The sequence below is a fragment of the Eptatretus burgeri genome, chromosome 6, assembly GCF_056783735.1.
Source record: "Eptatretus burgeri isolate ZD-2024b chromosome 6, Ebu_testis_v1, whole genome shotgun sequence".
Taxonomy (NCBI): Eukaryota; Metazoa; Chordata; class Myxini; order Myxiniformes; family Myxinidae; genus Eptatretus; species Eptatretus burgeri.
In genome coordinates, this window is record NC_140966.1 from 111,390,433 (window position 1) to 111,412,282 (window position 21,850).

The following is a 21,850-nucleotide window of genomic DNA, read 5'->3' on the forward strand; positions in this document are numbered from 1 at the left end:
AGCATCACATATATCATTATCTTTGCTGACCCCACCACCACCCCTGACCTATCTATTTTTTTCCCTTCTCTTCCCCACCCTCTTCTCTCACTCTGTCCTCTCTTCGCTCCCCTATCATAAAATGCAGCACTCTCCTCTCACACCTGTCAGTCTCTTGCTGTGTGTGTGTGTGTGTGTGTGTGTGTGTGTGTGTGTGTGTGTGTGTGTGTGTGTGTGTGTGTGTGTGTGTGTGTGTGTGTGTACAGTGAAGTTAACACAGGTCTCCACATGTCACACTAACATAATGGCTGTGTATAGCTCACCGGTGTCATTTTATTGTAAATCTTTTGTTTCAGGGGGTGCAACATCATGGACTGCATATTTGTGCCATCTGAGGATAAATCAAGTGTTCTACAGGAAATTGGTGATAAAGGGTTCCAGACAATCATTCAGTGCAGCAAGGAAAAGGGAGATGGGATGCAAGCTGAGACACAGAAGAAGATTTCACAAGACCTGCCACCCAAACGGTGTTGTCATAAATCCTGCAGGTCGACCTACACCTCAGAGCATCGTCGTCAAAGGGGAAAAAGGATGATAAAGTCTGATTGGCGGCAGCACTGTCAGACTCCGAAGTTCGATTTCAAGGTGCACCGTCTCATCTGTGGAGAGCTGTGCCTTCCCCAAGACCCTAAACACTTTGACAGGTGGGATACCGTTCATCAGTGTGTAATTGTTAAGCGTCGAGACATAACATTTGAGGAGCGTATTCTTGGCATCGCTGAGGAACGTGGTGATGATTTGGGACGTAATGTTGCATTGTGTTATCTAATGTCACAGACTTGGTACAAGCAGATGGACAGTACTATACCGGCTGCTGATTGTACACCTGCTTTCTCAGATTCTGCATTGTTTAGTGTTGCTGATTATATGGAATGTAACTGTGAACAGACTTGGACAGTTTATTAGTTGTATGAACAGTATCAGGAATCTTGGGGGCAACTATCTTGCAAAATGATGTCAAAAAAACCTGTCTCATTAGTTTGGTGGTAAACTGGTTATCTTGCATTCTGAAGGTTTTGCCAATATTAATATCATAGGTTTTCGTAACTCTCTGTCTCGATCATTGAAACTTGTAGCCCAGAGAGATGCTTCCGAGGATGACAAAATCGATCAACTGGTCAGGCTCATCAGGTCTGAGGTGGATGCTATCCCAAAAACCAATGTCAAAGTCTAGGACTTGTCTCGGTTTACATTTGAAACATCGAGCGAGAGCACAAGTACCACTTTGCTGAATTTAGTTTCGCAGTTAGTGTCCAAAGGTGAGAAACACAAAGTTGCTCTGACAATAGCTCAATGCCTCCAGCAGAATATGTGATCCAATATGATATTGGCTTATCATTCAGGTTCGAGGGAAAAGCCATCAGAATTTGTGTGGTTATTGGAAAATGTTCCATGTCATGTCATCACCAGAGGTAAAATATCACACAAATTATAATTATTGACTTTTTTTTTTTTACCTGTTCTGCTCTCATATGAAGATGCAAGATGTTTCTCCATTGCCACTGGTAGTCTTTTACATACATTTTAGAAAACGAACACAGAAGAAAGTATTATCCTTCACAAATTCATCAACGTACCTAAACAGGACACCGGACTGCTGAATTGGGACTGTTTCTCGTCGTCCACTGTGAGGCCACCCGATGATGATGATGATGATGATGATGATGATGATGATGATGATCCTTTAGAAAGAACACTGTAACTGTTATTTCAATCGATTGAATTGAACATGCACTCTCGGAGCAGTTCATGGAAGCATGGAAAATGTCATCTGTTGGCACTTTGTCAGCATCTTCTTCATCAGTGGACTCAAGGTCTGTCCTTGGATTCTAACAAGTTTCCTCGGCCATACATGCACAAACCTCTTTGCGTTGCATGTTGTTTCTACAGGCGCAGTCAGCTCTATGACATGCTCACTTCTTGCAGTGACAGCTCAGGAAGACCCCATGGTGCTGGATCTTTGTTCATGAGCACAGGCTGCAAGGCACCATCCTGAACATTCCAGCCATGTCCAGCTGCTGGTGGTAGACTATGTGTAGATCCCAATGCTTTCTTCCATACATGGACCAAGTAGTTTGTTCACTTCATGTGTTGCTGTAAGTTGTCAGAGGTAGAGAGAACAGCCAGTATCTGACATTGTTCATTTTCTTCACAGCCCCCTTGGCTATTGAATAGACTGCACATAAGTAGGCCTCATATGTTGCTGAAGTGCTTTTGCTGAGCTCTGGTTTTTCTCCAAGCTGTCCCAGATTGGTCTGATGCGCTTTGCTGCCAAGTAGGATGTTGAGACCCTTTTTCTTGCCAAGTCCTGAGAGTGCGCTGTTTGAATCGCACCCTGTGAATACGTGAAAGCCGAATTAAAGCATTGCACAGCTCCGGTCCACGTTCATGTGCCAGGCTGTGGATAGGTACAGTGCCTACAGAAAGTCTGCACCCCCTTTCAAAATTTTCACCTTTTGTTTCCTTATAGCCTGGAATTAAATTGCATTAAATGAGACTTTTTCCACCTTTATTTGCACATCGTAACCCACAACTACCAAGTGAAAAATAAAATCTACAAATTTCAGAAAATTAATTAAAAATACAAAACTAGAATAACTTGGTTGGATAAGTATCCACCATCCTGGGTTAGTACTTGGTGGAAGTACCTTTGACAGCAAATACAGGTGTGTCTGTTGGGATAGGTCACTACCAACATTGCACACCTTGATTGGACAGTATTTGCCTATTTTTCTGTACAATTTACCTGTTCATGCTGTCAAGTTGCGTGCGGAGCGTTCGTGGAAAGCAATCTTCAAGTCATGCCACAAATTTTGATTGGATTTAGGTCAGAACTCTGACTGGGCCACTCCAGAACATTTATCCTTTTGTTCCTTAGCCACTCCAGTGTAGCTTTGGCTGTGTGCTTTGGCTCGTTGTCGGACTGAAAGGTTAACTTCTGTCTCAATTTCAGCTCTCCTGCAGAGGGCAGCAGGTTTTCCTTTCGGATTTTTCTGTATTTTGCTCCATACATTTTCTCTTCCATCCTGACAAGTGTCCTAGTCCCTGCTGACGAGAAACATCCCCATAACATGATGCTGCCACCACCATACTTTGCAGTAGGGATGGTGTTCTTTGGGTGATGTGCTGTGTTGGGTTTGCACCAAATGTAACGTTTTACATTTAGGCCTCAAAGTTCCATTTTGGTTTTGTCAGACCAGAAAACTTTTTGCCACGTTTTTTGAGTAATAGCTTCCTTCTTGACATCCTACCATATAGGCCAGACTTGTAGAGTGCTTGGGATATTGTTGTCACATGCACACAGTGACCAGTCTTTGCCATAAAGGCCTGTAGCACTTCAAAGTTGTCATTGGCCTCCTGGTGGCCTCTATGATCAGTCTCCTCCTTGCTTGGTCATCCAGTTTGGAGGGACAGCCTGATCTATGCAGGATCTTGGTGGTACCATACACCTTCCACTTCTTAATGATTGTTCTTCTTAATGACTTCTTCGACTGTGCTCCAAGGGATATTCAAGGCCTTTGAAATATTTTATACCCATCCCCTAATCTGTGCCTCTCCACAACTTTATCTTGGAGGTCTTTTGAAAGTCCCTTGATGCTCATTGTTGAGTCTTTGCTGTGAAATGTACTACCCAGCAGAGGAAACTGACATGAACGGCTGATTTTATTCTGACATTGTCGGAATCACGACATTTTAACACAGGTGGGTGCCAATTAACTTGGTGTATGATTTTGAACGTGATTGTTTACACCTGAGATAATTTACAAGGGGGGGTGGACACTTCCAATCAAGATATTCTAGTTTTGTATTTTTATTAATTTTCTGAAATTTGTAGAATTTCTTTTTCACTTGTAAGTTGTGGGTTACGATGAGTAAATAAAGGTGAAAAAAATATCTGATTTAATTCGAGGTTATAAGGCAACAAAAGGTAACAATTTTGAAAGGGGGTGTAGACTTTATATGGGTGCTGTATGTACCTTGCTTTGTCCTGGACTCCCATTCCAAAACCACAGCTCCTGACAGTGGAGGTTGTTATCGTGTGTGGTGCATAGGAGAGCCACATCTGTGTCAGGTGAGTGAATCACAATCCTGTTGTGCTTATAAGAGACATGTTTTTCATGTAGCAATAGTCGTGTGTCTGCCTCTTCAATATCTGACTTGAGGGGAACCAGATCATTGCAGTGTCCTTTGGTGACTAGCACTGACCTCTGAGCATTCTTTAAGCCACCACCGATGACAAACTGTTGACCTTCAAGCAGATTTTCTACACCAATGTGGCACCAGGTGTCTGCCAAGAAGGCACACTAGTTCAATTTGTTTTGTGCATTTCTGACGTACTTGAGCAACTGCTTTGGAATTGGAGTGCCTGGCCCTTGGATTTTCACCTCTAAGGCTGCAGAGGTTCCTTGTTTCTCTCACTCCCCAGCTTTGATTGAGAGGCTTAAGTATTGGTCGAAGACAACATCAACTCGCTGACAACTATTCCGACGTAGAGGTGCAGTAACTAGGTTGTCATACTTGAATGCCATTCCACCAAAGTTTGCTGCACCTGTAGACTTTGTCATCTGTACCAGCGCCATTGCATTTAAGATATGGGCAATATACATCTCACTGGTTGTGACTTATGCGCACTATAATCAACCTTTTTGTCAAAAATGTTCAGCCCGATCCATCAAAAACTGTATGACTAGTATGCAATTATGTCACGACCACCCATGTCGCCTTCCGGCTTGTTTAGATATGACTGTATGTGTGTGTATATATATATACATATAAATATATATATATATATATATATATATATATATATACACACAATATATGTATGTGTATATAATACATATTGTTGCGAATTTGCGCCCGCCGGCGTGCGATCGGCCACGTGACTCGAATCGTGGCACGTTGCCCACCGGACGGACAATTCTGTCATGACCCTCTCGGACTAACGCCGGGAGCTAGTCACGGGTGGGCCTTTCGGCCTCACCACGATCGTGCCAATCGGCCACCCGCGTGGGATAGGGTTGTTTGCCAAACTCGACCTACCTAAGTACCCAAGCAGATGGTAGACCGGGCGATTGCACCTCGCCGCAGGTCGACTCCGGACACAGGCCACTTAAGCGGTCCGTTCTGTGCTATCAGGATAACCGAGCGGTGTTATCGTCGGCCTCGACGGTTCCGATTAATTATCGGGCGTATTAAGCCCACTACAAACCCTTTACGTGAAGCAAGATGGAGATTCAAACGAAGGAAAGGACGCAGCGAAACGGGGAACAATTCAACATAATGCACTTTATTTACACGACACATGAAGAGCACACATATATCACTTAACACAGTTAAGCACAAAAAGCAAATGTAATACGACCGACTAACGCGTACACATGGCAACACTTATACAGTTCTACTTCACAAGACACGGCGCCACAAGATCCATATAAAAACAAAAGAAAAGGCCACCCTCAAAGACAAGGGGGCAGACGGGGCCCGTGGGCCTTTATGGCGTGGGACTTGGCAGACCGAACGAGTCCCACGAGACCGTTTCAGGTTACCTGCACCTTCGCGGTGCGATGGTGGGCGAGCTCTCTCCGGCGCTCCTTGTACGAACGCGCAGGTCCACGCGACACAGCTGACAGAGCGGCACCTCCAGTCCGCGTCCCCTCCGCGATGTCCGGACTCCACCGACTGCAAGCTCCAACGAGCGGGTCGCTCTACGGACCGCTTCTCCAAGACCCAGACGGGCAGAAGACCACGAACCGCCGACTGATACTGACACTCACCGACCACCCTGACCTGATCTCCTCTGACCTGACTTCCTTTGAGCTGACTTCTTCTCGTCTGACTTCTTCTGACGGCGCCTCCGTGCACCCTTTTATTTCCCCGGCACCCCGCCCCTCCCTTTGCGGCACGCGGGGGGAACATTCCACCAGAGAAATCGGGGCGGGAGTTGAGTTTCCAACCGTCATTCTTGTTTACCAGAGAAATCGGGGTGGGAGTTGTTGTTGTTCCCCTTTTGTGTTCGTGGAGATGTTGATGGTTGCTGGCGGAGTGGTGAGATGGCGTGGTTGTTGAGAGGCAGGTGTGGTTGTGGTTGTTGTGAAGCGGCGTTGTGGTTGGTGGTTGATGTGAGATGGCGGTTGAGACGTGGTTGGTTCAAAATAAAGATAGAACAGAAAAACGCCTTACACAAAGCGTCGCAGCCCGAATGGATCACTTAAATCCCCTCTATACAATGGGTTTGGGCTAACTACACATGTACTTACAGAGATATCTCACCTGAGGGCCCTTTATGGTGTAATGCGAATTTCCACAACCGTAACAATATGTATGTGTGTGTTCGAGGAGAACAGAGTAGAAAGAGGGTTGTGCAGGGAATAGGGTGTGAAAGGAGTGGCTTGGGGGGATGAGAATAGATGAGGAAGTGTGAAGAGGGTATGGTGCGTGATAAAGGTGGGGCTTGGAGTGAATTTAAATAGTTTGAAGATGAAGGGGGATTCAGAATGGGATTTAAGTCGTGCAGGTTTGATGATGGTGGTAAAAGAAGAGTCGAGGGGTTGGACAGCAGGAGTTCAGGGGCAGGTTGGGGATGGTGATGAAAGTGGGAAGAAATACTTTGAAAAGGTTCGTGGGGGCAGGACGAGAAGAGTAGGAAATAAGATGTGGCGGGGGGCTTGGTAGTTAGAGTGATATCACTAAAGTGACAGATTTCAGAGGCAAACGAGGGGTCAAGGGATGAGAGAGGGAAAGGCGGGGTTTGGGTGATGGAATTGGAAAGGTAGAGTTTTGGGGATGACATTGGAAAAGTTGGGAGGGGGTGATAGTGCTAAAGAAGAGCTCGGCAGGATGAGTATGGTAAGTAAAGGTGGCTTGGGGGGGGGGGGAGTGGGAGTGGTTAATCAGGGTTTTGAGTGGGATGAGAATGTATAAGGCAGGGTTCGGAGGGATTATGGTGGTGGTAAGGTTGGGATTTGGGGTATGAGTGGTAAAGGTTGGGTTTGGGGTGGGGCGGGGATAGAGTGGGAAAGGTGGGGTTCGGGGAGGATGACAATGTTAAAGGCAGGGTTCGGGGATGAATGAGGTGTAAAGGTGGGGTTTGGTGGGGATGAGCATGTCAAAGGTGGAGTTCTGGAGTATGTGAGGTGTAAAGACGGGTTTTGGGGATGAGAGTGGTGAAAGCGGAGTTGTTGGTGAATAGGGGTGTAAAGGTGGGGTTTGGGTGGATGAGGTGTTGAAAAGGCAGGGGTTTGGGGGATGAGAGTGGTAAAGGCGGAGTTGTGGGTGGATGGGGCTATAAAGGCGGGGTTTGGGTGGATGAGGGTGTAAAGGCGGGGTTTGGGGTGGATGAGGGTGTAAAGGCGGGGTTTGGGGTGGATGAGGGTGTAAAGGCGGGGTTTTGGGTGGATGAGGGTGTAAAGGCGGGGTTTGGGGTGGATGAGGGTGTAAAGGCGGAGTTGTGGGTGGATGAGGGTGTAAAGGCGGGGTTTGGGGTGGATGAGGTGTTTAAAAGGTGGGGTTCGGGGTGGAACATGGCGTCTTGTTTTATGTTTCTCCATCAGGTTGTTAAAAACACCAACAAGGAAAGGGAGGCGTAAGGGGAAGCCGTGCGGGCGGAGGGCTGGACGGCGAGACATGGCCTGCTTTCGGGCCTGTGTTCCAGGCCTTGAGGCCACGATCTGGCCGTTTTCGAAGGCTTGACGAGTGTTTGCTTAAAGCCTGACCCACCAGGTGCGATCGTGGAGTTTATTGGACGTTTACAGACCGGATCTGGGAATCGACATTAAACATGGCCCTTTCAGGACACGACTGGTGAGTGTCGCTGTTTCCGGATTATTCGCCACGGTATATCATCGTCAACACTGTCCATTATCTTCACTGTTTCTACTCAACACTCCTTATCACCACTGTCATTTCCCACCACTGTCATTTCCCACCACTGTCATTTCTCACCACTGTCATTTGCCACCACCGTCAGTCGTTTCCCACCACCGTCGGACCATTCCCACCACCGTCGGACCATTCCCACCACCGTCGGACCATTCCCACCACCGTCGGACCATTCCCACCACCGTCGGACCATTCCCACCACCGTCGGACCATTCCCACCACCGTCGGACCATTCCCACCACCGTCGGACCATTCCCACCACCGTCGGACCATTCCCACCACCGTCGGACCATTCCCACCACCGTCGGACCATTCCCACCACCGTCGGACCATTCCCACCACCGTCGGACCATTCCCACCACCGTCGGACCATTCCCACCACCGTCGGTCCATTCCCACCACCGTCGGTCCATTCCCACCACCGTCGGTCCATTCCCACCACCGTCGGTCCATTCCCACCACCGTCGGTCCACTCCCACCACTGTCCCCTCTCAATCCTGTCCCACCCCGCCACGGTCCCCTCTTGCCACCTCCTCTGTCCTTTTCTCTGTCCCCTCTGTCCCTTTTATCCATCCCCTCTGTCCCGTTTCTCCGCCCCTCTGTCCCGTTTCTCCGCCCCTCTGTCCCGTTTCTCCGCCCCTCTGTCCCGTTTCTCCGCCCCTCTGTCCCTTTTCTCCGTCCCCTCTGTCCCTTTTCCCTGCCCGCTCTGTCCGCCCTCCTCGCCTCCCGCTCTGTCACGCCCCTCCTCGCCTCCCGCTCTGTCACGCCCCTCCTCGCCTCCCGCTCTGTCACGCCCCTCCTCGCCTCCCGCTCTGTCACGCCCCTCCTCGCCTCCCGCTCTGTCACGCCCCTCCTCGCCTCCCGCTCTGTCACGCCCCTCCTCGCCTCCCGCTCTGTCACGCCCCTCCTCGCCTCCCGCTCTGTCACGCCCCTCCTCGCCTCCCGCTCTGTCACGCCCCTCCTCGCCTCCCGCTCTGTCACGCCCCTCCTCGCCTCCCGCTCTGTCACGCCCCTCCTCGCCTCCCGCTCTGTCACGCCCCTCCTCTCCTCCCGCTCTGTCACGCCCCTCCTCTCCTCCCGCTCTGTCACGCCCCTCCTCTCCTCCCGCTCTGTCACGCCCCTCCTCGCCTCCCGCTCTGTCACGCCCCTCCTCGCCTCCCGCTCTGTCACGCCCCTCCTCGCCTCCCGCTCTGTCACGCCCCTCCTCGCCTCCCGCTCTGTCACGCCCCTCCTCGCCTCCCGCTCTGTCACGCCCCTCCTCGCCTCCCGCTCTGTCACGCCCCTCCTCGCCTCCCGCTCTGTCACGCCCCTCCTCGCCTCCCGCTCTGTCACGCCCCTCCTCGCCTCCCGCTCTGTCACGCCCCTCCTCGCCTCCCGCTCTGTCACGCCCCTCCTCGCCTCCCGCTCTGTCACGCCCCTCCTCGCCTCCCGCTCTGTCACGCCCCTCCTCGCCTCCCGCTCTGTCACGCCCCTCCTCGCCTCCCGCTCTGTCACGCCCCTCCTCGCCTCCCGCTCTGTCACGCCCCTCCTCGCCTCCCGCTCTGTCACGCCCCTCCTCGCCTCCCGCTCTGTCACGCCCCTCCTCGCCTCCCGCTCTGTCACGCCCCTCCTCGCCTCCCGCTCTGTCACGCCCCTCCTCGCCTCCCGCTCTGTCACGCCCCTCCTCGCCTCCCGCTCTGTCACGCCCCTCCTCGCCTCCCGCTCTGTCACGCCCCTCCTCGCCTCCCGCTCTGTCACGCCCCTCCTCGCCTCCCGCTCTGTCACGCCCCTCCTCGCCTCCCGCTCTGTCACGCCCCTCCTCGCCTCCCGCTCTGTCACGCCCCTCCTCGCCTCCCGCTCTGTCACGCCCCTCCTCGCCTCCCGCTCTGTCACGCCCCTCCTCGCCTCCCGCTCTGTCACGCCCCTCCTCGCCTCCCGCTCTGTCACGCCCCTCCTCGCCTCCCGCTCTGTCACGCCCCTCCTCGCCTCCCGCTCTGTCACGCCCCTCCTCGCCTCCCGCTCTGTCACGCCCCTCCTCGCCTCCCGCTCTGTCACGCCCCTCCTCGCCTCCCGCTCTGTCACGCCCCTCCTCGCCTCCCGCTCTGTCACGCCCCTCCTCGCCTCCCGCTCTGTCACGCCCCTCCTCGCCTCCCGCTCTGTCACGCCCCTCCTCGCCTCCCGCTCTGTCCCGCCCCTCCTCGCCTCCCGCTCTGTCCCGCCCCTCCTCGCCTCCCGCTCTGTCCCGCCCCTCCTCGCCTCCCGCTCTGTCCCGCCCCTCCTCGCCTCCCGCTCTGTCACGCCCCTCCTCGCCTCCCGCTCTGTCACGCCCCTCCTCGCCTCCCGCTCTGTCACGCCCCTCCTCGCCTCCCGCTCTGTCACGCCCCTCCTCGCCTCCCGCTCTGTCACGCCCCTCCTCGCCTCCCGCTCTGTCACGCCCCTCCTCGCCTCCCGCTCTGTCACGCCCCTCCTCGCCTCCCGCTCTGTCACGCCCCTCCTCGCCTCCCGCTCTGTCACGCCCCTCCTCGCCTCCCGCTCTGTCACGCCCCTCCTCGCCTCCCGCTCTGTCACGCCCCTCCTCGCCTCCCGCTCTGTCACGCCCCTCCTCGCCTCCCGCTCTGTCACGCCCCTCCTCGCCTCCCGCTCTGTCACGCCCCTCCTCGCCTCCCGCTCTGTCACGCCCCTCCTCGCCTCCCGCTCTGTCACGCCCCTCCTCGCCTCCCGCTCTGTCACGCCCCTCCTCCCCTCCCGCTCTGTCCCGCCCCTCCTCGCCTCCCGCTCTGTCCCGCCCCTCCTCGCCTCCCGCTCTGTCACGCCCCTCCTCGCCTCCCGCTCTGTCACGCCCCTCCTCGCCTCCCGCTCTGTCACGCCCCTCCTCGCCTCCCGCTCTGTCACGCCCCTCCTCGCCTCCCGCTCTGTCACGCCCCTCCTCGCCTCCCGCTCTGTCACGCCCCTCCTCGCCTCCCGCTCTGTCACGCCCCTCCTCGCCTCCCGCTCTGTCACGCCCTCCTCGCCTCCCGCTCTGTCACGCCCCTCCTCGCCTCCCGCTCTGTCACCCCCCTCCTCGCCTCCCCTCCTCGCCTCCCGCTCTGTCACGCTCCTCCTCGCCTCCCGCTCTGTCACGCCCCTCCTCGCCTCCCGCTCTGTCACGCCCCTCCTCGCCGCCCGCTCTCTCCCTCCACTCCTCGCCTCCCGCTCTGTCCCGCCCCTCCTCGCCTCCCGCCCTGTCCCGCCCCTCCTCGCCTCCCGCCCTGTCCCGCCCCTCCTCGCCTCCCGCCCTGTCCGCCCCTCCTCGCCTCCCGCCCTGTCACGCCCCCCTCGCCTCCCGCCCTGTCACGCCCCCTCTCCTCCCGCCCTGTCACGCCCCCCCTCGCCTCCCGCCCTGTCACGCCCCCCCTCGCCTCCCGCCCCGTCACGCCCCACCACTCCTCCCGCCCTGTCACGCCCTCCTCGCCTCCCGCTCTGTCACGCCCTCCTCGCATCCCGCGCTGTCACGCCCTCCTCGCATCCCGCGCTGTCACGCCCTCCTCGCATCCCGCGCTGTCACGCCCTCCTCGCCTCCCGCTCTGTCACGCCCTCCTCGCCTCCCGCTCTGTCACGCCCTCCTCGCCTCCCGCTCTGTCACGCCCTCCTCGCCTCCCGCGCTGTCACGCCCTCCTCGCCTCCCGCTCTGTCACGCCCCGCCTCGACTCCCGCTCTGTCACGCCCTCCTCCCCTCCCGCTCTGTCACGCCCTCCTCCCCTCCCGCTCTGTCACGCCCTCCTCGCCTCCCGCGCTGTCACGCCCTCCTCGCCTCCCGCTCTGTCACGCCCTCCTCGCCTCCCGCTCTGTCACGCCCTCCTCGCCTCCCGCTCTGTCACGCCCTCCTCGCCTCCCGCTCTGTCACGCCCTCCTCGCCTCCCGCTCTGTCACGCCCTCCTCGCCTCCCGCTCTGTCACGCCCTCCTCGCCTCCCGCTCTGTCACGCCCTCCTCGCCTCCCGCTCTGTCACGCCCCTCCTCGCCTCCCGCTCTGTCACGCCCCTCCTCGCCTCCCGCTCTGTCACGCCCCTCCTCGCCTCCCGCTCTGTCACGCCCCTCCTCGCCTCCCGCTCTGTCACGCCCCTCCTCGCCTCCCGCTCTGTCACGCCCCTCCTCGCCTCCCGCTCTGTCACGCCCCTCCTCGCCTCCCGCTCTGTCACGCCCCTCCTCGCCTCCCGCTCTGTCACGCCCCTCCTCGCCTCCCGCTCTGTCACGCCCCTCCTCGCCTCCCGCTCTGTCACGCCCCTCCTCGCCTCCCGCTCTGTCACGCCCCTCCTCGCCTCCCGCTCTGTCACGCCCCTCCTCGCCTCCCGCTCTGTCACGCCCCTCCTCGCCTCCCGCTCTGTCACGCCCCTCCTCGCCTCCCGCTCTGTCACGCCCCTCCTCGCCTCCCGCTCTGTCACGCCCCTCCTCGCCTCCCGCTCTGTCACGCCCCTCCTCGCCTCCCGCTCTGTCACGCCCCTCCTCGCCTCCCGCTCTGTCACGCCCCTCCTCGCCTCCCGCTCTGTCACGCCCCTCCTCGCCTCCCGCTCTGTCACGCCCCTCCTCGCCTCCCGCTCTGTCACGCCCCTCCTCGCCTCCCGCTCTGTCACGCCCCTCCTCGCCTCCCGCTCTGTCACGCCCCTCCTCGCCTCCCGCTCTGTCACGCCCTCCTCGCCTCCCGCTCTGTCACGCCCTCCTCGCCTCCCGCTCTGTCACGCCCTCCTCGCCTCCCGCTCTGTCACGCCCTCCTCGCCTCCCGCTCTGTCACGCCCTCCTCGCCTCCCGCTCTGTCACGCCCCTCCTCGCCTCCCGCTCTGTCACGGCTCTCCTCGCCTCCCGCTCTGTCCATCCACTCCTCGCCGCCCGCTCTGTCCCGCCCCTCCTCGCCGCCCGCTCTGTCCCGCCCCTCCTCGCCGCCCGCTCTGTCCCGCCCCTCCTCGCCGCCCGCTCTGTCCCGGCCCTCCTCGCCGCCCGCTCTGTCCCGGCCCTCCTCGCCGCCCGCTCTGTCCCGGCCCTCCTCGCCGCCCGCTCTGTCCCGCCCCTCCTCGCCGCCCGCTCTGTCCCGGTCCTCCTCGCCGCCCGTTCTGTCCCGGTCCTCCTCGCCGCCCGCTCTGTCCCGGCTCTCCTCGCCGCCCGCTCTGCCCCGCCCCACCTCGCCGCCCTCCCTGTTCCTCCTCGCCGCCCAATCCGTCCCTCCTCGCCGCCCAATCCGTCCCTCCTCGCCACCCCCCTCTGTCCCTCCTCGCCGCCCCCTCTGCTCTCCACGCCGCCCCTCCATCCCTCCTCGCCGCCCCATCCGTCCCTCCTCGCCGCTCTCCGTCCATTCTCGCCGCACCTACGTCCCTTCTCGCCGCACCATCCGTCCCTTCTCGCCGCCCCATCCGTCCCTTCTCGCCGCCCCATCCGTCCCTTCTCGCCGCCCCATCCGTCCCTTCTCGCCGCCCCATCCGTCCCTTCTCGCCGCCCCATCCGTCCCTTCTCGCCGCCCCTCCGTCCCTTCTCGCCACCCCTCCGTCCCTTCTCGCCACCCCTTCCGTCCCTTCTCGCCGCCCCTCCGTCCCTTCTCGCCGCCCTCTCCGTCTCTTCTCGCCACCACTCTGTCCCTTCTCGCCGCCCCCTCTGTCCCTTCTCGCCGCCCCCTCCGTCCCTTCTCGCCGCCCCCTCCGTCCCTTCTCGCCGCCCCTCCGTCCCTTCTCGCCGCCCCCTCCGTCCCTTCTCGCCGCCCCCTCCGTCCCTTCTCGCCGCCCCCTCCGTCCCTTCTCGCCACCCCCTCCGTCCCTTCTCGCCGCCCCCTCCGTCCCTTCTCGCCGCCCCCTCCGTCCCTTCTCGCCGCCCCCTCCGTCCCTTCTCGCCGCCCCCTCCGTCCCTTCTCGCCGCCCCCTCCGTCCCTTCTCGCCGCCTCCTCCGTCCCTTCTCGCCGCCCCCTCCGTCCCTTCTCGCCGCCCCCTCCGTCCCTTCTCGCCGCCCCCCGTCCCTTCTCCGCGCCCCTCCGTCCCTTCTCCGTGCCGCTCCGTCCCTTCTCCGTGCCCCTCCGTCCCTTCTCCCCGTCACCTCTGTCCCTTCTCTCCGCCACCTCTGTCCCTTCTCCCCGCCACCTCTGTCCCTTCTCCCCGCCACCTCTGTCCCTTCTCCCCGCCACCTCTGTCCCTTCTCCCCGTCACCTCTGTCCCTTCTCCCCGTCACCTCTGTCCCTTCTCCCCGCCACCTCTGTCCCTTCTCCCCGCCACCTCTGTCCCTTCTCCCCGCCACCTATGTCCCTTCTCGCCGCCACCTATGTCCCTTCTCGCCGCCACCTCTGTCCCTTCTCGCCGCCACCTCTGTCCCTTCTCGCCGCCACCTCTGTCCCTTCTCGCCGCCACCTCTGTCCCTTCTCGCCGCCACCTCTGTCCCTTCTCGCCGCCACCTCTGTCCCTTCTCCCCGCCACCTCTGTCCCTTCTCCCCGCCACCTCTGTCCCTTCTCCCCGCCCCTCCGTTCCTTCTCGCCGCCCCTCCGTCTTTTCTCGCCGCCTCCTCTGTCCCTTCTCGCCAACCCCTCTGTCCCTTCTCTCCGCCTCCTCCATCCCTTCCCTCCACTCTGTCTTTTCTTGCCGCCCCTTCGTCCCTTCTCTCCGCCCCCTCTGCCCATTTTCGCCCGCCGCCCCTTCTCGCCCGCCGTCCCCTCTGTTCCTCCTCGCCCGCCACCCCTCTGTCCCTTTTTGCTCGCCACCCCTCTGTCTCTTCTAGTCTTCACCTCTATCCTTTCTCCCCTCCCCTCTCTCTCTCTCTCCCCCGTTCCAGCTCACTGCTCCTCCCCCATCACATATTGCCTCCTCTTCTCCCCCCGTCATGGCCCTTCCTTCCTCCTCGTCATCCACCCCCCCCAATGTTTGTTATCCCCCTTCGACCGTATCCTTCTCTCTGCCCTTTCTCACCTCCCACCCCTCCTCGCCGGCTGCCCCTCCCTCCTCGCAACCTCTGCCCCTCCCGGTCCTCCCTGTTCCCTTCTCGCCGCCTCCTGGCTCATTTTTCACCCCACCCGTCTTTTTTCTCCACCACTCCTTGCCTGTCTTACCAATGTCAAAGCCCCGCCACCTTGGTAAAAACCACCTCGCTTCTGCTGTCGAATCCCCTCAACCCCTACCCAGCGCTCCCACCACCGTCACCCCCCTCTGCCCCCACTGTCGACCCCACCCCCCACCCACCAGCCCAGCATCAACCATTCACTCTCCATTGAAATCTCCACACCACCACCGTGTCGACCACCGTCCATACCCCCCTGACTTTCGTTATCGACCCTCCCTCCCCACCCTCGTGCTTCAGTTGCCCTCAATGTTTAATCCCCAGCCCTTGAACTCGAACATCCCACTCCCCTTCTCAAACCCCTGCATCCATTGTTAACCCCCAACATCCGCCGTCAAATTCCCCCTGCTCCGGCCGGCGAAACCCACCTCTGGCCCTGCCCTCAAACTCAAACCCCCGCTCCCATTGTCAAACCCTTGCCCTTGTTTTCAGTCCCCAACTCCCACTCCGGCCGTCGACACACCTGTCCCGGACGTCAAACACCCTCACACTCCTTCATTGATTTCCTATCCCCCGTTGTTGAATTCCCCCTGCCCCTGCTGTTGAAGCCCCCCTTACTTCAGCCATTGACCCCCACCTCCACTGCCCTTCCTCCTCAGTATAAGTCCCCCTCTTCCGCTGTTGAACCTCACCCACCCCTCCCGCCAACCCCAACCCCCCCATTTTACTTTGCAACCACCCCGCAATCGAACCCCCAAGTGTCAACTCCCCACCCCCACATTCAACCCCCACACCCTTGTCGTAACTCGCCACCCCCACCGTCAAAGCCTCCTGCCTCCCATCATATACCCAATTCACTCCTGTTGTCAACCCCGTGCCCTGCCTTCCAACCCCTTCCTCCCCTGCCCATGCTTCAGAACCCCACACCACCTCTACCTACCCAAGAGGGTTGACTATCTCTGTCCCTGTTCACTACCGTCCTACTTCTCCATTGTCAAACATCCCCACTGTCCCTGCTCATAATATCCGGCATCTCCACTTCCCTCCGTCTTCACTGTCCCTGCTTACTGCTGTCTAACATGTCACCTTTACTGTGCAACATCTCCACTGTTCATGTGCACATGATCTGACATTCTTTCTCACAATGGATTTAGTAATTACTTGTTTGTTAGTTTTTGCGTACAAAATCTCAGCTCATGGAAGAGCAAGGTGATGGAGGGTTACAAGGCAGCAGCACTGTGATAGTGGAGGCAAGCTTTGGAACCACAGGTGAAGCATCAAGCGAAGGAACGAATGAACAGGAAAAGAGAGTCGGGGAGGAAACCCCAGAACCTGGAAGTAAGATAGTTGGTTTATGTAGGGTTGTGGATAGAAAAGTTAACGGGTAGCAATGTAGGGATGGTGTGAAATTATGTGAGGTGGTAACAGTTTGAAGCCCTTGAAAGAAAAGTACGATTCATCCACCTCTGGAGGGCAGGTCCACAGAATCGGAGAAAAGCTGAACGAAATAGTGGAGTTATGCAGTAAGCCAAGATGTTGGGAGGTTAACCATTTTTGAGGAAAATGTTTGTCTCCTGGAGGACATGGGGAGCCAGTTTGTTGAGAGAGTGGAGGGATCAATATTGGAGGAAAGGCAATTAAAAAGCAGAGATCACCAACCTCTCTAAAGTGTGAGCACAACTTATTGTACTTCAGCCTCATCCCTTGATATACCATTAATGCTCAGAGCTTTAGGTTTAACAGAATCCAGGAGAGGCAGATATGATATTGGGATGCCAACCTAAAGGGGAGAGCAGTACTCATTGAGTTGTAGACAAAGGCCTTGTAGGCTGGAAGTAGCTTTGATTTTTCAAGGAAAGATTTGGATCTATGGAGGGTCCCCAGTCTGTGGCTGGCTTTGGAGGTGAGGTTTATGAATGGTTCGCCCAGGAGAGGTCATGGGTAATGATGAGTCCTAGAAGTTCAAGAGACAACTTATTCCAGTGGCTAATCTTGGAAATAGATGGGTGGGTTAATTTGATGATCCTTCCTGAGTGACAGGGTGAGACTGAGATTTTCCAGGATTGAAGGACATGTTCCATTTATCAGACCAATGTCTAATCATTTCCAGATCAGCAGAGACTCAGCTGCTGTTTGCTGAGCAGAAGTATGGGGATACTGCACGACACAATGTGGAGTCGTCTGCTCAAAGGTAATGATGGTTTTTCAGAGCATCCGAGAGGTAATTTATGTTGATGACGAACAAGACTGGGCCCAAAACACTACCTTGGGGAACTCCAGTTTCCACTGAAAGAAAAAAACAAGAGGGTTCCATTGATAGCAACACGTTGAATGGTTGAGTGGGGGAAATTAGGAAGCCAGATGTGAGTGAAGGCTGCCTTCTCTGCCACAGTGAGAGAGCTTGGCAAGCAAATCAGGATGCCATACTGTGTCGATCCATGTGTAGTTTAATAAAAGGATTGGAAAGCATTGCTTATCATAGTTGCGTGCACTCTACAGCCTCAAGGGCCTTACTTGTATGTTGGCTCTAATAACATAATCCAAGCTTTTAGACACAAAGTTCATCTCAAGAGAATGACCATGTTACAATTGGATTGTCAGGGAAAATCCAGCTGGATCATCATGGCCTTCAAGGAGGAGACAATCTGCTTGCCCTGACACATCTGGTCTAAAGTAGGCTACCATATCGTGGTTAATATTCATGCCCTCAGGGAAACTTGGGATGGGGCAGCTAAAACCTTTACTCTGAAAAATCATCACTGTACAAAACTCGAGGGGGAGCACTCGGTAGAGTGCAAAACCTCCGCCGCCAATACTGCTGGGTCACTTAAGTGAACCTGATATCCTATTTATTGTAGGTCAAAATGGATCAGACTCTACTGAACCACGATTGAATAAACTAAACTAGATCGACGCGCATGAAGAAATGCCAAAAAATATAAAATAGAAATTTTTTTGAAAAAAAAGTTGCAAAATTTGATTTTTTTTCTCTAACAAATTTTTTTTGGGGGGTTGGAAATCTCATAAAACATGTAGAAATGCAAAAAAATTCAAATAAAATCGAATTTTTTTTGAAAAAAAGTTGCAATTTTTTTTTCCCTCCAACTTTTTTTTGGGTTGGAAATCACTTAAAACATGTAGAAATGCAAAAAAAAAATTAAAATATTTTTTCAAATTGGCCACCATAGCGGCCATATTGGATTTTGGACCAAGTCCAAAATCTAATGGCATGATCCTTGGACCAGACCTAACCCCCCCCCCCACCAAGTTTCGTCGAAATCCGTCGAGGAGTTTTTCCGTAATACTGTTCACAAACAAACAAACAAACAGAAAGGGGTGAAAACAGTAACCTCCATCCATCTTCGATGGCGGAGGTTAATAACACCATAATGAATTGGGAATAAGTGTCATTTTTATCCCCCTGCCCCTGCTGTTGTCATTCACAAACTCCAAGTGTCATTTTTATCACTGTGGAATGTGGTTATACATGCAGGAAACCAACCCAACTTTGTTATTTCCATACAAAGACTCATGGAAGTGAGGTGATGTTGAGTAAAATGGAAGCTGACAGTGGGGTGATGAGGCCACATTTGGACCCAACAAGCAAGGGTATGAATGAATGGGAAGGAGGAGAGAAAGAGGAGTTTAAACGGTAACATACTGGTGAGTGAATTGGTTTAGGTAGAGATGATATGGGGTAGAAAAGATCTTGGGGCAGGATGGTGGATCACTTGAGATGGTGCTTACTTGTTTGAAGCCATGGAGAGAAGAGTGGGATTGAACAGCCTCAGAAAGGTGGTTCCAATACAAGTGGTAGAAGAGTGGAACATTGGATGTATATATATATATATATATATATATATATATATATATATATATATATATATATATATATATATATATATATATATATATATATATATATATATATATATATATATATATATATATATATATATATATATATATATATGCTTACTTTTCATTATAAGTAATCTTCTTGTCTTGTTATGTGTAAGGATCTGTTCCTGGACTCCTCTTGTGAATGGGAATGATGTTTGTTGGCTTCCAGGCAGACGGGATGTGGCCAAAGGAGATGGACAGGCCGAAGAGTGCTAACAGAGGAGAAGCAAGAGCAGCAGAGCAGGATTTGAGTACGCTGGCGTTGATGTCAGCTGGGCCGAATGCTGGTGCAGGGTCGTGGCTGGACGTAACTTTCTGTACCTTCTTGGGGAGACTTACAAAGTCCATTCTGCAGTAGGTACAGGGGGTAAGATGGGGATATCATGGGAAGGGTTGTGTACATGAGATTTAAAGGTAAACACTGGATTGAGACATTCTACCTTGTGTGAGCAGTCAGAAGTGAGTGATGCGGTTGGGGGGCATGGGGAGGGAGCAAACACCAAAGATGGACTTGACATGGCACCACACCAGAGCACTATCAGAAACAAAACTGGTTGGAGAGGTCAGCCTTGAGATGAGCAAGATGACGTTTTTCTGCCTTTCTTTATGATGGACATGCTTGTTGTGAGCCTTATGGAGTAACTTAAAGTTGTCCTCAAGTCGGGTTCCATGTTGAGAAAGCAAGCAACTTGACCACAGCTAACTCGCCACATGTTTTTCTTTGTTGTCAATATACAATGTTGAGGCTCGTATGCAAGTGCTAACACACAGAACATACAACAAGGGGAGCAGGAGACAAGAGGGGTGGGAGAGGGAATTACAAAACAGTGTGGAACAGAGACATGAAGAGATCTGTGGAAGGGAGAGGGATAGGGTGGGGTACATGGTGTTAGCAAGATGGACAGTTCAGGGACTTTCAGGAAAGAAAGCAGGGAATTTGAAGGAGGTTGGTTTGGGGTGGATTAACGGGGGTAGAAAATATCATGGTTTTGGATGGGGGAAGATGAGAGATGGTGGTGAACCGCTGTTTTGATGACCTGCAGGGAAGAGTGGGATTGAAGTGTTCTTTTTTTTTGTATAACAAGTTTAGGCTCGTGTTGGAGATGACACACAGAAACATGTAACAAGGTAGGTGACAAAAGGGGTGGGAGAGGGAAACACAAAATGGTGGGGAACAAAGGCTATAGGATATCTGTGGAAGGAAGAGGGATGAGATGGGGTAAACAAGATGGTACTACAGGGTCTTTCAGGAAAGAAAACAGGGACTTTGAATGAGGTGGGTTTGGGGTGGATTAGCGGGAGTAGTAAAGTTCAAGATTTTGGATGGGATAAGATAAGAGATGGTGGTGAACAGCTGTTTTGAAGACCTGGAGGGAGGAGTGTGGGAGCTTGTTCCAGAGGTGGGGGGAAAAGAGGAATGAAAGGGTGAAGGTGTGCAGTGATTCGTGATTTTGGTGATTTTATCAGAAGGGGGTTGTTGGCGGACCTTGAGCAACCTGAGGAAATAATGGGTGGACAGCTCACAGACAGAGCAGGGGGGGGGGGGAAAGGCCAGAGAGGAGACTGTAGAAGACAGAAAGACCTGCCTGCGGTGAGAGAGTGAGCGACCCAAAGACTCAGCTTCATCGCTGGAGATACCAATGATCCTAAATGCCTTGGTTTCCACAGCATGAAGTCGAGAAAGGTGAGAGGCGGGAGAACCAGCCTAGAGGGGAGAGCATTACTCCATCAGGTTGCGGATGAAAGCGTTGTACATGGTCAGGAGCTCAGGTTTTCCACTAAAGCTCAGGACTTCAGTGCATCAGGACCGAGAGGAGGGATAGGATAACTGCAGTTGGGATGGGATAAACCTGTGCAACATTCCAGCTTATCTACTTGCTGCTTATCATTTGTCTGGCTCACCATTCTCTCCTCACTGCTCCATCATTTACAGTCATTACTCACTGCTATCTCACATCTCCATTGTCCTTGCACACAAATATCTGACCTCTCCACTGTCCCAACTCACAATTTTGACATAGACTCCCCATGCTCAAAATCATATGCAATACATTTGTTGGAATTAATGAGAAAACACTCCAGCTCCGAAATGGTTGATCCTGCATGCATAAAATCTGTCATCTCCACTGTTCCAGCTCACTGCTGTCCAACTTCTCCATTTATGGACAACTTCACTACTTTCCCATGACTGCTCAACTTTCCGACGGCCCCTCCGCTTTCCGACGGCCCTCCACTTTCCGACGGCCCCTCCACTTTCCGACGGCCCCTCCACTTTCCGACGGCCCCTCCACTTTCCAACGACCCTCCACTTTCCGACATCTGCACTGTCCAGCATCTCCACTATTTCTCTTGAATGTGGTATACGCAACACATCATTGACAATGTAGAGGGCATATTTCATTCGGATGGCATTTTGTGTGAAGCACCTTCATATAATACCAGTTTCACTTCCCGCTCTCCACAGCTGTAAGGAGAACGGAGTCTTCCAGAAAAAGTGTTCAGCTAAACTCCTTATTCATTGAGCCCAAAATCACTCTGCATTGAACGACTTGATACGTGTGAGTTCTGATTATTTCATTTTGACTTCTTGAGTAACTGATTATTTCATTTCTTAGGGATATTTATGGATTGTGAGACTCATGGATGGGTTGTAGGGGGGGGGGGGGTTGTGAGACTCATTAGTTATGTAAGAACACACGGCTGCATTGGAATAGAAACAAACAAAAGGATCATCAGAGATGCTGAAGTTCTTCTACAAGCGATCTGTTGGAATGTCAAAGGGCTTTTGTGACGAGCTACCCTTTAAATACATTTTGCATGATATCTCGCTGTTGTTTGATGAATAAGGATGATGTGAAACTTCTGAAGGTTTCATACCAAACCGACTGCACTTTTCACTTTAGTTGTTCTTGTTGTTGTGTGAGATCGATCTCTTCCAATAAATTGAATAAATGGGAATAAATTCCCACAAAGGGCTCGTGTGAAAAAAATTAAGAGCTGCCATGATATCCACTACATGGACAAAAGTATGTGGACACCCAATCCAATTA

General features: G+C 54.3%; 2 protein-coding genes across 12 annotated transcripts in view; both read left to right on the forward strand.

Annotated features, from left to right (window-relative positions):
• The first annotated feature begins 372 nt into the window (after positions 1-372).
• LOC147025621 (uncharacterized) overlaps positions 373-21,850 on the forward strand; it is a 62,271-nt gene continuing 40,793 nt past the window's right edge. For 3 of the 11 annotated variants that reach the window (XM_085886776.1, XM_085886787.1, XM_085886781.1), the window contains exons 1-3: positions 7,506-7,842; positions 18,970-19,167; positions 21,265-21,358. The gene's annotated coding sequence lies outside the window, so the exon portion shown is untranslated. Of the gene's footprint in view, positions 684-7,505; positions 7,843-17,007; positions 17,089-18,969; positions 19,168-19,343; positions 19,363-21,264; positions 21,359-21,850 lie in introns of those variants that run through there. The other 8 variants (XM_085886778.1, XM_085886783.1, XM_085886782.1 and 5 more) reach the window with 6 other exon arrangements.
• On the forward strand, positions 13,332-15,075 carry LOC147025622 (uncharacterized; the record flags this gene model as incomplete). The annotated part of the gene is made up of 1 exon (XM_085887091.1): positions 13,332-15,075. A coding segment is annotated over one exon (1,290 nt), but the record flags the coding sequence as incomplete, so codon positions are not given.